The 16,205-nt window shown below is 54.7% G+C and overlaps 1 protein-coding gene across 2 annotated transcripts in view; it reads right to left on the bottom strand.

The window, feature by feature from the left end:
• TOM1 (target of myb1 membrane trafficking protein) overlaps positions 1-16,205 on the bottom strand; it is a 33,398-nt gene that overhangs the window by 15,962 nt on the left and 1,231 nt on the right. For both annotated transcript variants that reach the window (XM_037513662.2, XM_037513663.2), the window contains exons 2-6: positions 2,746-2,830; positions 1,801-1,879; positions 837-986; positions 454-588; positions 169-315 (exon numbers count right to left, since the gene is read on the bottom strand). In XM_037513662.2, the coding sequence (XP_037369559.1) occupies positions 169-315; positions 454-588; positions 837-986; positions 1,801-1,879; positions 2,746-2,830 (596 nt within the window). The remainder of the gene's footprint in view (positions 1-168; positions 316-453; positions 589-836; positions 987-1,800; positions 1,880-2,745; positions 2,831-16,205) is intronic.

The raw sequence follows: 16,205 nt of genomic DNA on the forward strand, positions 1-16,205 counted from the left end.
GCCACAGGGCTGGGTAAAGCACTCTATGACATCTGCAGAGCCAATACCACCTAATGACCCACTTTCAGGACTTATCCTGTGGCTGAGAGAGCGTGACTGCACTGATGGACCCCGTGAGTGGGGCCAGGCCCCTGCCCTGCTGTGGCTCACCTGGGCTCACTTGCTTACCTGCTCAGGGGTCGGTGTGATGGGTGTGTCGCTGGGGAGAAGGGCAGGGGAAGGCACAGGGACAGAGTGCTGATTGGAGTCCCCTTGATGACTGGCGTCGGTGCCCACAGCATTCTGTCCCGATGTTGTCTCCGAGCTGAATACAGTCTACAGGGCCAAAACCAGGGACAGTGAGGCCAGAAAGGTGCAGATGGTCAGGGCCAACAGAAAGTAGCTGCAGAAAGTCGCTCTGCTGGTTACTGCTGCCTCCCCTCCAACTGCCACCCAACCAGTTGGGCTCCTCACCCTTTGGGGCGTGTGGATGGGCGACAGCATGTCCAGGTCAGTCATCGGGAACTCCAGGCCCTTCCTCCGCAGGTCCTCGTAAACAGTGACCACGCCTGTCAGATCGGGAGAGCTGCGGAACGCGTCAGCCCAGGACTGAGAGGGGACAAGGGGACACGGCCAGTAACCACTGCTCACTGCTGCCCTGCAGCCCACCGCCCCACAGCAGAAGTTCCTTCCCTGAGCTGCTGGTCCTCTGACTGCCTCACATGGACAGCCCATTCCTCTGCAGGGTCCACAGCTGACAAACACCCTGTGCCCCTTGTCAGAGGCTGACTGAGTAGGTCCCAAACAAGACGCAGGGGAAAGCGAACAGGAATAGCAGCAACAGCAGCCCCGCTCACCTGGATGAGGTTGAGCACCTTGTCGTGCACGACGGTGGGGGGGTTGTTCTTGGGCAGGATGGTCCTCACCAGCACGCCCTCCACGAAGTCCTGGCTGGCCACCAGCACGTGGAAGCGGTGCCCACAGTTCTTGACACAGGTTTCTAAGACCTGGGGGCCGTGAGGGACCTGTGAGCACCATCAGAGGGAGGGGGTGGCCAGGACCTCCACCCTCACACCTGCTTATGTCCCAGAAGGGAGCTGAGCAGAGGACGGGGATTTCTGAAGTGACATCTCACAACACAAGTGACCTCAGTGCCCACTGAATCCTGTCCAGATGTTGTTTGTGAGTAGCGCCCAGGCAAGAGGGTGCTCCCGTGGAAACCAGAGGGAACTTTCTAGCAAACGGTGGCCCTACAGCCTGAGAAAAAGGCACTAAAAGTCCCTTCCCACTCCTCACTCCTCGTCCCCACTTCCCTGCAGCGGCCCTTGCCTTTCAGTTTATCAGGCTTCACCAGATGGAAATGCTGACGTGGGGCTGGACAGAGTGCTCTCACCCCCACTCCCCACACAAAGCCGCCCCAGCAGCTGGGATGCCCACTCGCACCCAGGTCTTCTGATGTGGATAAGGATTTCCTCAACCACCAGCATTTGCTTTATGCTCATTTCTCAGGGAGTCCGGGGGCTAGTCAACACCCAACTCTGTTTCTGCTGGTCTCCCCCAGGGGTGCTGGGCTCACCTTCTATGTCACCTGGCAGGGCCTGTGGCCCAGGTTTCCCATGCCAGGAGGCCAGAGAGCATGGTCCCCACTCCATGTCTGCCAGCAATGTAGACAGGACAGTACCTGCCCCCCCAACTGTTCCTTTCCAGTCTTGGAAGAGGAGACCCAGGGTGGCTGGGAGCCCTGCTGGGCCTGAGGGGAGGTCACTCTGACCGACTGTGGTCCCGACTGCAGATAGATGGATGGACAGACGGGGCACTCACCGTGAGAGCCAGCATCACCTCGTGGAAGTTCTTATTCCCCACGATTCTCTTCTTCACTGCTCGGAAGGCATCTTTGGGACTGGGCAGAAAGACAAAAGGAAGGATGGGCTGAGGAATGGAAGCAGCTCATCCACCCGGTGGCTGCCCGCAGGCCAGCTGGATCTCCCTGGCGGAGACTGGAGGGTGGAGCTGATTCTGCTCCAGCTGCAGATCCTGTGTTCAGCTTGGAGGCCTGGTCTGGCTGGTACTCGCCACAGGCTGGGGTCGGTGTCACACCCATCCCACCTTCCCTGGCTTCTCCTTAGGACGATGGCCCCACAGGCCTTCTCTGTTCTCCTCACAGTGTTGGATTTATGGCTGGAAGACTCCAGCAGAGCTTTGCCTTTGAGGACTAAGACCCAGAGAGGCAACGTGACTGACCCAAGGGCACATAGCTGGTCATGCTCAGGAGCCAATTCCTCCCCCACACCACGGACCTAGCAGGGCTCCCTGCGCCAAGCCTGCATGTGACCTGTGCACCGGCAGTGCTGGGCAGGCTCTGATTAGCCTCTCGCTTCTGCTTCACTTTCACTGCTCTGCTGTGACTCCCTGACCCTCTCTGCTGGTTCACATCTTAAGGAAATGAAAGTCTGCTCTGGCTCACTGAGAAAAGGGGGCGTCTCTAACACAGCTCAGCCCACAGAACACAGCATGGTGCTGAGAGGCCAGCTGCCTGGGCGACATCCGAGGCAGAGCCAGTGGGCTGGGCAGCTGGGAGGCCACGGGGCTGGCCCATCCGGGGGCCAGCAGCATGCCCTGTGGCTCTGCACTTGCCTTCTCCGGCCCCGTCCATCTGATGAGAGGCTGGATGAGATCCCGGGTCCAATATACTTAAAATGCTGCACTCCTGCCTGGGGGTGGCGCTCAACTGACCTGTGGGGCCCCTCCCAACACCAGGGCCCTTACCCTTCCTCGGTCTCATTGATGATGTCACAGATCTCCATGTTGAGGGCCCAGTCCTCGCTCTGCAGGGCGCCATCGGTAGCTTTCTCTGTGGAGAAGACACCACAGTCACAAAGGTGGGGAGGGTCCCAGGGGGATATACTCTAAAAGTGAGGTGCGGGTGTGTGGTGCAGGGGTACAGAGAGGGGAGAAGGGGGGAAGACAACACTGCTATCTGGGTCAGGCGCTATGTTAATGGTTTGACCAACACTGTCCTGTGGTGCCACTTAATCCTCCAGCAGGCACGTGGGGCGGGGCACCATGGTCCCCTGGCGGCTGAGGAGGCCGAGGCTCAGCATGCCAGATGGATGAGTGGGGCAGGACCCGTGGGTCTGGCCTCAGGCTGCTTGTTTTCACACGACAACACGGAGATAGTACTCAACTGTGCACAGTTCCCCGGGGGGCGGGCGACGCACAGTGGACCCCCAGCCCTCCCAGCGCTTCTTCCTCTGGAGATCGGAGGAAGAAGGTTACAGTGGGGGCCAACATTTTGTGGTTCAAAGAATGAGACCCTGGTGTCCTGACGCTGGCTCCAGACTGGCTCCAGGAGTGAAGCGCTGGCACACCTGCTGGCACAGCATGCGGCTCTGTCATCCGCCAAGAGTGCTGGGCGGACCAGGCACGAGAACTCACTATTCCGCGTGCTCGTACAGCCACCTGCTCTCTCGTCCACATCCAAAGGATGACTGAGTCTTGGGGGTCAGGGGGGATTCTTTCATCCCCAGTTCATGGGGATGGCGGGGGTGCCGGGAGGCAGGCTGATCCCTCCCTCACCGAACAGTTACTGATGTGCAGGCTGTGCCAGATGGAGTGCCAGATGGAATGTGGACCAGGCACTCACGGTCTCTGTCCTAGGAGCTCAGAGAAGTGGAGGCACAATCGCAGCCAGGCCTGTCTGGAGGGGCAGTCCCCACATGGGCGGGGCCCTCTCCTAGACAGCCAGGCAGGCCCGTCTGCAGGGCAACGCCTGGGCTGGGCCGGCAGAGTCAACAACCTAAATTGCGGCTTTCATGACTTTGGTTGTGAACTGGGCCGGACTTCAGTTCCACCTTGGGCTCCGCCTTGGATCCTCTGGTCAGAGAGATGCCAGGGTGGTCAGGACACATGCCAGGCAGCTGAGGCATCCACATACAGTCCCACAGCAGGGCAGGTGGCTCCACCTCTGAGATGACGGCTGGGGGAGGGGACAGGGGCTGACAGATGGGCTCTTCCTCCCATGATTATATACTAAGTGTGGCTTCTTTACACCACCCTCCCCACCCTTGGGGACCCACGCTCCCACTTAGCCACACAGAAGCAGAGCCAAGCAAGTGCTCCCCTGAGCAGAGGGAGCTGGGCCCTACTTTGCAGGGTTGAGGGGTGGGGGGCAGCAGTGGCTAACCAACCAAAAGAACCTGCTCCTCCAGAAGTGACAGCTCAGCGGCCCCCAGTCACAAGGGCCAGAACATCAGGGCCAGAACATCAGGGCCATCCCCCTCCTGGCTACAGAGACTCCACCAGACTCCTGCAGGTGCCACTCCGGACTCTCTGAGTTACCCAGTTCCTTCTCTCCCCGCCCTCTGCCATTGCCCCTGCCGGCCATCACCTCCCCCTCACAGAGCACCGCCTCAGTTCCCCTCTCCCCTGCAGCCGTTCTATGTGCTGCTTGGCATGAACTTTCCAAAACTTGAAAGTGACCATGCCCCTCCTGTGCCCAGAGGCGTTTTCTGGCCCTCGGCCTGGCCCACACGCCTTTCCACTATAGTAGGCCTCTGCTTTTAGAAGCAGAACTGGCTTTCGTCCTCCTACCCGACAAGGACAGTGGCCCCATAGACCTTCTCCGTTCTCCTCACGGTGTTGGATTTATGGTCTCAGGAGTGTCTCACTCCTGAGGACACTGAGGCAGGGAGAGGGCACACTGCAGCGAGGCTGGAGCACTGCTGACACTGCTGCCCAGTCTCTTAGTCGGGCACTCTGCTCTGTCCTCCTGGCCCCGACGCCACTAGCAAGCCTCTCAGCAGTTCCTCCTCTCATGACCCCCGGAGACTCCTGAAAAGATAGGCTCCCTCTTCTCCTGGGGGAGAGAGCATCACGGAGGTGGAGGGGTTTTGGTTGTGGAGGAATGGTAAGCAGGCTGTTAAGGGGCACCGGCATCTTGTTAAGGCAGAGGAATGGCATCCCAGGGGCCAAGGTGGGTATGGAGGGTTCTGGAGACAGTCTGATGCCTGAGCAGAGCCATTCAGAGGATGGAGGCTTTGGGGGAAGCATGGATAAGGGCTGGTTTCAGTCAGAGTCAACAAAGGAGGGAGGCAGAAGAGACTCACAAGAGCCTGAGCAACTGCAGTGGAAGGAGGCCAGGACGGGCGCCGTGGCTGTCTCTGCCGGCTCCCCTCCCGTCTGGCGGGCAGAGGGCAGGACCTCCTTCAACATTTCACGGGGAAAGCGAGGATCCATTAAGGGCAGAAATCCAGACCCACAAGAATCTGGAGATACTTGCTTTGGTTTTGTTTGAACCACAAGTAACTTGGCTTGCCATGTCAGGAAGGAGAGCACGAACACTGACGATGGTTACCAGTTCTAGCAGAATGAAAACTGACTTCCCGACTTCTGAGCTGTTGGCGGTGACCTTGAAAGCCCAGGGTAGCAGTTCTGCTCGTGTCCCAGCTGCTGAGGAAGCCAGGCCTGCACACCTCCACCTGCCACCAGGCTGCAGGGCTATGGTCTAAAGCAGGTGGTTCTGTGGACTTGGGTCACTGGGCCCCTGTCTGTCTGTCCAGTAGCCTTTCCTCTCTGCGTTGGGGCAGACACAGCATGTTGGCATTGGCACAGAATTTGGAGAGTGGGATGAGTCTGGCCCCGCCTGCTAACTGGGATTCCAAGGGCAGAGATCCAAGCCCCTGGATTCACATCTCATCTTCTAAGCAGATAAGACCCCTCCCATCCCCTCCCCGCCTCATGTGACACTGACTGTGCTCCAGGACTGGGACTTGGTTGACAGAACAAAAAGTGGTCACTATAGACTCCAGCTCCAGCCCCTGCTCCCACTCTGTTCCTCCTGGGGGGCAGTGGAGCTGGATGCTAATGTCCCTTTGGCCCCCACAGGCCTTTCTTCTCTCAGTCAGGTGACAGGGCACAGAGGGGGACACTGATGCTGAACACCTCACCACCCCCGCTGTCTCCACACTCACCAGGGACTCAGTCTGCATTGGGCACAGTCCTTGGCACCCCACTTAGCTCAGTCACCCCCCACCACTCCCATCTCACAACCCAAAGACAGAGGCTGAATAAACTCAGGGGCACAGAGAGGTCAGTGATTTGCCCAGGGTCGCACAGCCTGTAGGCTGTAGAGCAGGTTTAAGCCCAAATACTCCCGGTTCCTCCATGTTAGTGCCCCTCCAAATCAGCCCCCTTTGTCACGCAGGCCCTGGGGAGACCTCAGTGAGCAGGTCTGCCCCTGGGAAGTTTACAGTCCATTGGGAGGGCACAGGCACAGGGACTCCACAAAATGTAACCGTGCCCTGACTGACAGGTCTGCGGAGAAGACCGTGCTGTGCTGGTGGCTGTGCTGGTGCAGAAGAGGACAGGCGCTCCCGGGACACCCCCATCTGCCCTCTGGGGGGACGAAGAGCATTGTTCAGCGCGGTAGACAGCTGCCTCTCTGCTCGCGTTCAGTGCTGCGCCCCCGTCCCCATCCCGCGTGGAGACTAATCTTCATGTTTCACTGATCGTGGCGCCACGTCCCGCCGTGAGCCCTTTGAGACTGTTTTCTTACTGATGATGACCCGCCAGAGCTCAGCTGGCGGCTTTTCTTTGCATTCCGCCATCCTGGACTCAAAGGAATGTGGTCTGTGATGGGACTGCCAACCCCAGCAGACCGTGCCCCCAGAGCCCGAGGCCAGTCTGGGGCAGGGTCCCACGTGCAGGGCCCAGGAGAGGAGGTAGCTGACAGTGACAGAAAGGTCACGACGTGCTGTACCCATCAGGCGCCCGCAGGCCCCCTTGAGAGTCTCTCCCTAACCAGCGCCCCAGCAGTGGCTCCTGCACATACATATTCTTTTTGGACCACATTTACTGAATGCCTTGTTTTCACGCTAAAAGGCACCTACCCACACCCTCAAAGGAACCCCAGTTAGCCTTTGTGATTTCTTTCTAGTCTTAACTGTTTTCAGACTTAAATCCCATTGAGCACCTTTTAGAGACACACTGCAACATTTATGAATGAAACGACAGGATGCTTGGAATCTGCTGTAAGTAATACCCCCTCTTTTCCTCACCCACTCCCTCCCACCTACCATCTGCCTTCAGCCCCTGCCCCGTGTCCTCCTATCCCTTCTCTGTGCCTTTACCCCGCCATCTAATCTCCCCGTCACACACTCTGAGCACCTATTGTTTGTCCACTCCCATGCCAGGTGCTAGAGGCAAAGATGAACACCAGACCTCCGCTCTGGAGGAGGTGCTCCAGCACCAGGAGAGCTGCTATGACTGAGGCCAGCCCAGAGTGCTGTGTAAGCTGCAAGAAGAGGGTGATCACCCACAGGGGGAGCCTGGAAGGCGTCGGGGAGGAGGTGGCATCTGAGCTGAGTGTGCAGCATGAGTTGCCAGGTCAGAGAACGTAGGGGAGGGACATACTGGTAGAGGATCAGCTTTTGCCCAGTGGATGAATCAGTGATGAGTCACCAAGGAAGACGGGAAGAGGACTGGGGAGAACTGTGAGCTGACAGAGGGAAAAAGGGCCGTGCTGAGGCAGGGACAGGTCCAGGAGCTTGGAGGAGGCTGAAGGTCCCAGAGAGGAAAGAGGGGTTGATCTCAGGAATGAATGCCCTGGCCCAGGTCAGTCGTCCTCAGCACTGGAAAGGGAATCAGGCCCTGAGCCCCAGCAACACCTCATCCCGGTCTGCCCAGCTGCCCCTCCCCTCTTCTTTACCCGCCCCACTCCCTCTGCCATGGCCTGGTTCAGAAGTCAGCAGGAGATAGTTCTGACCCCCAGGGAGTAAAGGATATCTAGTCCCTTTACTGCTGGGCAGCAGATGGGCAGCGTCCCTTCCGGGATGCAGAGGCCTGGCCCAGGAGAGGAAAGCCTCTGCTCCCTTTCTCCTGCCTGCCCCGCAAATGGAAACATGGTGCCTGGAGCTTAAGCCCAGGACAGAAGGTCAACATACTAAGGACAGAGAAAGAAAGGGCTGGTGTTGAGCTGACATCACCAAGCTGCCAACCCCAGCCTGAAACTGCGCAACCTAAGACTGTGCTAGGGAAGCCATGTGCCTGCACCAATGCACCCAACTACCGCGCCTCTCTGGGTACCGAATTCCAGCCGCCCTGGCTCCTCACAGACCTGTGCTATAGACAGGCTCTGCCTAGACCCCAAACTACGCCAGGCTTCACCAAAGCGATGTGGATGCCCCCACTTCCTCTTCCCACCAGCTCAGGCCTTGTGACCGTGCCATGTCAACTAGTCCTTCCAGGAAGGTGCCCCTTCTGCCTCTGCACCTGAGCCCCTGCTCCGAAGCCCAGCTCAAGGGCAGGTCTTCAAGGAGTCTGCCCTGAACCCTCGGAGGGCTGCGCTTCACTCGCTTGGCCATTGCACTGGCAGGACCACAGCTATAAGCCCTGTCTAGTGAACTTGCTAAAGCAACCTACAGAACTGGTTTCTTTGTTTCTTTCTGTCTCTCTTTCTTTCTGTTTCTCTAGGCTGTGGGCTCAAGGGTGGAAATTACAGCTGATGAATGGCCATATCCTCCACAGCAGACAGGGCCCACTGTGATGAAGCTACAGCACTCACACATGCTGGCTGAATAACTGAACTGAGGGCTGAGGCCATAGTCTCGAGGACAATAAACTTTATTGTTTATAACACTTTAATTTAAATGAAATGCCCCGGAGCCCTCATTGATTTCTTACTAGCTGTGGTGTAGAAATCCTCATCTTTCCTCCAATTGGCAGTCCTTTGAATATTTTTTAAAAAGGATCATGTCCGTCCCTAATCCATCCTCCACAGGAGCATCCTTGTTCCCGAGACCACACCCTCTGGACATGATCTCTAGCGGCTTCGCCATCCCCATCTGTAAGCAGCGTGGGAACGTGCGCCTCTGCCCATGCTGGCTGGCGTACCTGGGCCAGCACAGCCTGTCGTACTGAAAGTCACCAGCCCATTAGCCTTCTTTGTGTCCCAGTTCTGGCTACTCAATCATATGTGGCAGTCTCTTGGGGAGCTCCTGGGGAGGTCCTGCTCTCCTGCTATGGGAGTCAGAAACAGTGGCAGGGGGCCGCCTTCACCTGCGCTTCCAGCGAGGTGGGGACAAGTGTGAGGACGAGGCAGACATGGGAGGAGAGGAACACAGAAAGAGCCACGAAGACATTCATTCTAGATGGGTTTTCTCCATGTTAATGCGAGTCTCGTTTTCACTCAAAAGGAAAACCAGCATGTTCCTTTCAATTCTAAGGGGAAGCAACGAGGTGGACATACATAAATCCTGACTTGAGCATTTACTAGCTGTGTGACCCCGAGTGAATTCCTTAACCTCAGTGCCTCCGTTTCTCCTCTGCAGAATGGGGCTACCTAAAGCACTCAGCTTCCAGAGCCACAGAGGGGGAAATGAGAGAATGCACCCCAGCACATGGCATTCTACCCAGCACAGAGCAAGCACCAAAACTGTTTGAAAATTTCAGGTACTCCAACAAGACAGATTTTTAAATTATATATATGATGAAGCCATTTATCTTTCAGCCAGCATATTGCCTTGAAGTCTATTTTCTTTTTTTTTTTTAATATTTATTTATTTATTCATACAAGCACTGGGTACAGTCAGAAGCGCAGGAGGGTGAGAGAATTCACTAGAGCCAGAGCGGGGAGCAGAACAGGCAGACAGACGGAGGACACTCCTGAGGGGAGCAGTGGGCACGGCAGAAGAGGTCTGCTGTGCCATGCGGGACCCTCACTGGAGGCGGGGGATCAAACCGGCGCTGCAGAGGCTGTGGGCAGCTGGGCAGCTTCGCAGCCCAGGCTCAACTGCTGCGCCACCAGGGAGGCCCTTGCAGCCTATTTTCTAAGTGAGCAACTCTTTCCAGACCTGGCATGGAAAGTTCCAGCAGTTTCCTAAGTTGCTAGGCAGTCCTTCCTCAAAAACCCTAGTGCCACTCCCTTGCTATTTTGGAACCACAGGCCTCAAGAGGAACTCTAAATGCCTTACAGAAGGTATTACTTCTGCAACCCACAATTTTAAAGCCAAACTAACTAACTATAGTACCTAACTGATAAAAACTTCAGTTGGGGGCGGTGCGGGAGGTGTGCTGTTGACAAGTCCAGGTAAGAGGAAGCTTGGTGGGGACATGGCGTGTGAGGGCAGATGAGACATTCTTTTTGCCTCCCCCTCTTGTGAATGTTGGAGGCGCTTCAGTCAGCCCTAAGGCTCCCCCAGCCCTTCTCTCTCTGCATCTCCCATCTCTATGTATCGAGAGAGGTTTGTTTTAAGGGACTGACTCAGGCCATGGTGGAGGCTGACCAAGTTCAGACTCTGTAAGGTAGGCCGGCAGCCTGGGACCCAGGGGACAGACACAGCTGGAGTCACATCTACAGGCAGAGTTCCCTCTTCTGGGGAGTGAGGCCTTCAAGGCATTGGATGAGGCCCACCCACACTAGCAGAATCATCTGCTCTACTCCAGGTCCACTCATTAGCCTCATCTCTCCCAGATACCTTGAGAAGAATGTTTTACCAAACATCTGGGTGCCAGGTTGACACTTAAAGCTCTGCCACCGCCACCCCACCCCCACCCCCAGCATAAAGCTAACCACTCTGGGTTTACACAGCAGCCATTGAGTCCCAGGGCAAGTTAGGGTTAATTAGGCAGCTTTAAGCACAGTGCAGGCAGGCACTTCGAGAGTTAAAAAAGGCTTCTGAGATAAGGGCAGAGAAATTCAAGAGGGCTAATGAGGGCAGTAAATTTTAAGGCTAAAATTTAAGGCTAATTGGGATGGGACAGGGGAGTTAAAAAGAAAAACTATATGGTAAGAGCTGGGAAAATGGGCACATCTGCCCAGAGGAGTACAGCCACTTGGAGGAAGAGCCAATCACAAAGCAGGAGGATGAGATCTCAGAATGGAGAAACATCCATATCCCCCAGACACGGCCTATGACAGCATCTTTTGCCCCTCCTTGGCAATGCTGCCTTGGAGTCTTTGCTTTTGTTCTTTTTCCTCTAAATAAACTTTTTCTTACCTTCTTAAATAAAGTTTGCTTCTCTCTGCTAGCTATCTAAAAAGTCTACGGACTCCTTTCTATGTCTTCGTGGGACAAGCACCTGTGGTGGTCCGACGGCTACATGAACAGCGCACACAGGCGTCACCATTGGACAAGTTCCGACAGACCAGGGGACACCTCTGTCTGTCCTCAAGTCTCTGGTCGCAGCCTCCGGTGGCCTGGCAGCTCCTCGCTCCGCTCCTCCCTTTCTTCCTCTACTTTCCTCCTGCTCAGGAGCGAAGCCTGAAGCTGGAGGCCTGCAAGGCAGCTGCTCCACAGTGTGCTGAGGGCCCCATCACTGCCAAGCTTCCCATGTCCTTTGAGGTCTCTCAAGGGTTTTGTCACTTGCCTGGGGACACGGCAGGGAGAGCACGGAGCGGGCACTTGAACCCAAATCTTTGATGCAGGGTCCAAATTTTGAACCTATTGAGGCTGCACACATCTGAGGGGCCAGAACGTGCTCCCAGGATCACGTCAGGTGGGCTCACGGGCAAACTTACACTTTATGAGCCACGTATTTGCTCTAATGTGGAATAGGGGGAAAAAAGCAAATTATGACCTGACTCATTAAAGTCACTGTTTAATGAATATAATCACTCAAGATGAGGAGAAATTTTAAAAGGCGAGCCAGTTAAAAGGCAACCATTGGGAAAATGAAACTCAAGGCAGCGCGCGACCAATCAATGACAAAGGAGGTACCGAGCAGAATTTGGAAAGCACCACCTTGCTAGAGACCTCCTTGAAGGGAGTTAGAGAGTTAACTTGTCTGAACCCCGTTTCTCACAGGGGACTCACCCAAGCTAATGAGAACACACTGAGGGTTTTTGTTTTTTTCTAAAGCCAGAAGAGCGAAAAATCTGGGACTTCTCTCTACTTCTGTGAGCTGAGTGAGGGAACAAAACCTATTCAGCAGTCCACCCCAGGGTCAGGCGCAGGATCACATTCCCAAGTGGGGCTGCCCCACCCACAGCCTGCATGGAACCTGACCTGTCCCTGCATGTGGCCACCGCCCAGCCAGCCACTGCTCATCACCAGAGACACTGAGGCCAACACAGAGGTTGCCCGGGAGTCAGGGCCCTGGGGTGGCTCTTGGCTTCGCCACTAATTTGCACCATGCTCCAGCAAAGGGGGTGCCACCCGTGAAAAGTCACTGGCTAACAATTATCAACTGGTTCCCACTGTCTGGCAGGCACCAGGCCAAGTGCTTCCTAATGCTGTACAAATCCCACCTGAGGGGACTGTGGTTATCCTTGTTTTCCAGAACAGAGAGGTTAAGGAACTAGCTCTAGGCAACAAAGATGAAGGCAGAGGCAGGACTCAGGCCTCTGGTCTGGCTCTGGGGCTCACCCTGGGCCTGACTCTGTAGCCGGCTGCCAGATGACATTATTTCTTGTTATCCCCAAACACAGATGAGTGGACTGGGGAGCTTCACGTGTGTGGGCTCACGTGAAATTCGGACTTGGATTGGGGGGTGGGGCACACCCGCAAGCATCTCATGTAGGTGCTTGGGACCCCACTCCAAAGAACACTGTCCTCTGTCATTCTGGAGGACCAGTTGGTTTAACCCAGAGGTCTGCAAACTCTGAGCCCAAGGCCAAGTTCAGTGGCTTTTGTATGGCTCATGAGCTAAGACTGGTTTTCACATTTTTAAATGGTTGAAAAAAAATCCAAAGAGGAAGAGCATTTCATGATGTGAAAACTACATGAAATTCCAATGTCAGCACTGGAATTGTGAGGTCTGATGGGAATACACTGCCCATTCACGGGCCTGTTGGTCTCTGGCTGCTTTCCTGCAAGGACAGTGAACACCTACCCGGCCCACAGAGCTACCACAGTTTACTATCGAGCCCTTTCCAGCAAAAGTTCACAGATCCTGGGTCTCCCTGGTGGCCTAGGGGTTAAGTCTCAGCACTACCACGGCTGCAGCCTAAGTTCGATCCCCAGCCAGGGAGCTGGCCCAAATGGCGCTGCAGACCTCTCCTGTATTGCCCGCTGCTCCCCTCAGCAGTGGATTTCAGTAGGTCTGCCTGTTCTGTTCCCCACTTCGTCTCTGGTGGGTCTTCTTAGCCCCTGCACCTCTGGCCTTTACCCCAGTTCTTCTATGAAAAATTAAGCGCTGGGCTGCGAAGCTGCCTGCAGCCTCTGCAGGGCCAGTTTGATTCCCGGCGGCGGCGAGGGTCTCACATGGCGGGCAGACCTCTCCTGCCATGCCCGCTGCTCCCCTCAGCAGTGTACTACGTCAGTCTGCCTGTTCTGTTCCCGCTCTGGCTCTGGTGAATTCTCTCACACTCCCGTGCTTCTGACTGTACCCAGTGCTTGTATAAATAAATAAATAAATCTTTAAAAAAGAAAAAAGGTGGGGGGGAAAATTTGCAGATCCTGCTCTAGGTCGCCCTGCCAGCCAGTGCAGGACCTTGTGCTGACCTCCCTCCCCTCTGGCCTTCCCCTTCCAGTGGGGCGGGGGAAGTGGCCAGGACCACGCCATCTCTGAAAGGGCGGGGATGGTCCTCTATGCTGGCGCCTTGCTTCTTCTCCTGTAACCTTGCACTCGGCCCTCTGGGCCCATGGGATCAGTTCTATCATGAGGCCAGGAGTTTCCCTCCTGCTTCTGGTAGCAATCCTTTCCTGTCCGCATCAGTCCTGAGGGAGATGGGGAGGGGCAAGAAGGGGGTGGGCACTGGGGAGGGAAGTGACAGAGCAAGGAGCTGAACCCAGCCAGGTCTCCTGCCTGCAAGCCCAGCATCCCCTCGATGACATCACAATGTGTCCTGCTGGGTTTATAGCTCATCCCTCCCACAATAGCACCCCACCAGACCTGAGGGGTTCCCTCCCCACTAGCACCTGTGGTCTCTCACTGGATCCTGACTTCACCCCTCTCCTGTCTACCCCCATCAGGGTCATCACTCTTCCTGTTACATCTGGCTAGCACCACACCCTGACTTCGGGGGTCTGGTCCCCAGTACAGTGTCTTGCTTGCAGCTTACTTTCATGAGTCAGCCTCTGACTCAGAATGGAAAATGGGCTGCCTTCTGACATCTGTCAGGGTCAGTCAGCTCTGTCCTCAGAGAATACCTGGAAAGGGTTTTGAAATCCCTGGAGAGGTGGACTGTGTCAACATCACCTCCTCCTAATTATCTGGGATCCTTTTAGCCACAGGCTGCTACCCTTGGGCAGCTCCAGATCAGAGCACCTGGAGACACACACCAGTCCGAGTGCATCCTAATCAGGACAGACAATCTTTGAAAAATCTAGAACGATGACTGGATCTTGGAGGGCTGCACTAAAGTTTATCCCAACAAGCACTGATCAGCCAGAGGCAGGGAGGGGAGGGATTAGAGAGGACCTGCAGCTGAGCAACCTGGGTCTGGACTCTGCCCCCTCAGAGTTGCAAGACCCCGGGAAGCGATACCTGCCTTCAGACTTATTTTCTGTAAAATGGGGGAAAACAGTAAAACCTGTAGGGTCATGGTGCACATTAACACCTAGGATACTAGCATGGCATCTGCACATGGTATTTGGTTAAAGAATGTGACCTTCCTGTTCTCCTTGCTTCCCTCTTCCTACGTGCCAAGTACCAAACTAGTTGCTGTGGGTCCATGTACTCAGGAAGTGCAGTCTAGCTGTGGACACACACACAGCTGCTAGCAGAACACGACAGTGCTTTTTAGTGGACTAGTGACCGTGGAAATAATAAAACGAGCTAATGTTTCCCGCCCTTTGACAATGTGCCAGGTACTCTCTGGGGGAGCATCTCGCTTCATGCTCACCTAGCAGGTGGAGGCTGTTATAATCCCCAGTCCAAAGGTAGGGGAGCTATGGTGACAGGAGAGAAGAGGAGCAATGATTGGCTCTGAGGAGGTCAGGGAAGGCCTCACAGAGGAGGTGATAATCACTGGGGCTTTGAAGGATGCACATAGGAGCAGGCACTTCAGGCCGAGGGGGCAGCAAGCACAAAGGTGTGTGCAGGAGGACAAGCACCAGAAGAAGCCACTGCGCACAGGGAGGCCAATTCTCAGGGCTCTACTCTCAATAAGAGGATGGTGGCAGTAGACTTTAAATCATTTTACTCCTGCAGTAAAAGAGTGGGCAGGCTTACAGAAATACAAGCAGCTAATCTCGGTCATCAATAGTCACAGCCCATTGGCAGTACTTCCACTTCTTTATCTGAAAGAATATGGAAAACTGAGGACATTAACAATTGGTAGCTAGTCTCCATTTAATTCTGCCTTTAGAATCTTTCAGCTTTGGTTCAAACTTCAATGGCTCTGGGGAGCTCATGTCACAGGTTGTGGGGAATTACAGACTACCACCCCTCTCTGTATTTGTCTACTCCTATGTAACTCGAAGGGAACAAACTAGAACAGAAGTTTTCAATGTGTGGTTCCCAATCCAGAGGCATTAGCATCACCTGGGACCTTGTTAGAATACACATCATTGGACCCACTCCAGACTCACAGAGCTAGAGATGTGCGGGTGGGGCCCTACCTTTTGGGCTTTAACAAGTCCTCCAGGGGATTCTGAAGAGGACCCTGAGTTAGAAAATCCCCAAGGAAAAGACTCTTCCAACAGTAAAATTTGGTTTGAGTTTTAAGGTATTTTGATTTAGTAGCATTTGCTCTGGACAAAGTATTTCTTGCTCAGGAGCTGCAACCCTTCAGGGTAGGAGGAGAAACTAAATTTTCCTTGATCAGCCAAAGTCCAGAGCCCAGGTGACATTTTCAAGAAAGCATCAGGAATAGTATTTGATTTTGAAGGTCAGATTTTTTTTTTTTTTTTAAGTAGGAAGTCTCAAACTTGGCATGTGATAAAAGCAGTGGTATCTGCAGTTGGAGAAATAGAGAAAAAAAAAAAGAAATAGGAGAGCTGGCTTCTCCTTTGGCTCTAAAACAATGACTCACTGGGGGTGGGGTGGAGTGTGTGTGTGTAGGGGTGTGTGTGTGTAGGGTGTGTGTGTGTGTGTGCGTGTGTGTGTGTGTGTGTTATGATGGGGATGGGAGAGGTTCAAGAGGCCAGGGTCCTGAGAGAGCAGCTTCCTGGTGTGTAAGTCCTGTGCTGCCACCTGCCTCTTGGAGATATCTGATTACAAAACCTCAGAAGAGCCACAAACAGCCATGTTGACGATTACAACAGAGTCGGGTGGAGGGACTTCAGTGAAGTTTGGCTACTGAGACAGTAAGAATGGAAAGAATATTTTGTCTTAAAGATCCACGT

This window comes from Talpa occidentalis, unplaced genomic scaffold, assembly GCF_014898055.3.
Source record: "Talpa occidentalis isolate TD23 unplaced genomic scaffold, MPIMG_talOcc4v2.1 talOcc4.16, whole genome shotgun sequence".
Taxonomy (NCBI): domain Eukaryota; kingdom Metazoa; phylum Chordata; class Mammalia; order Eulipotyphla; family Talpidae; genus Talpa; species Talpa occidentalis.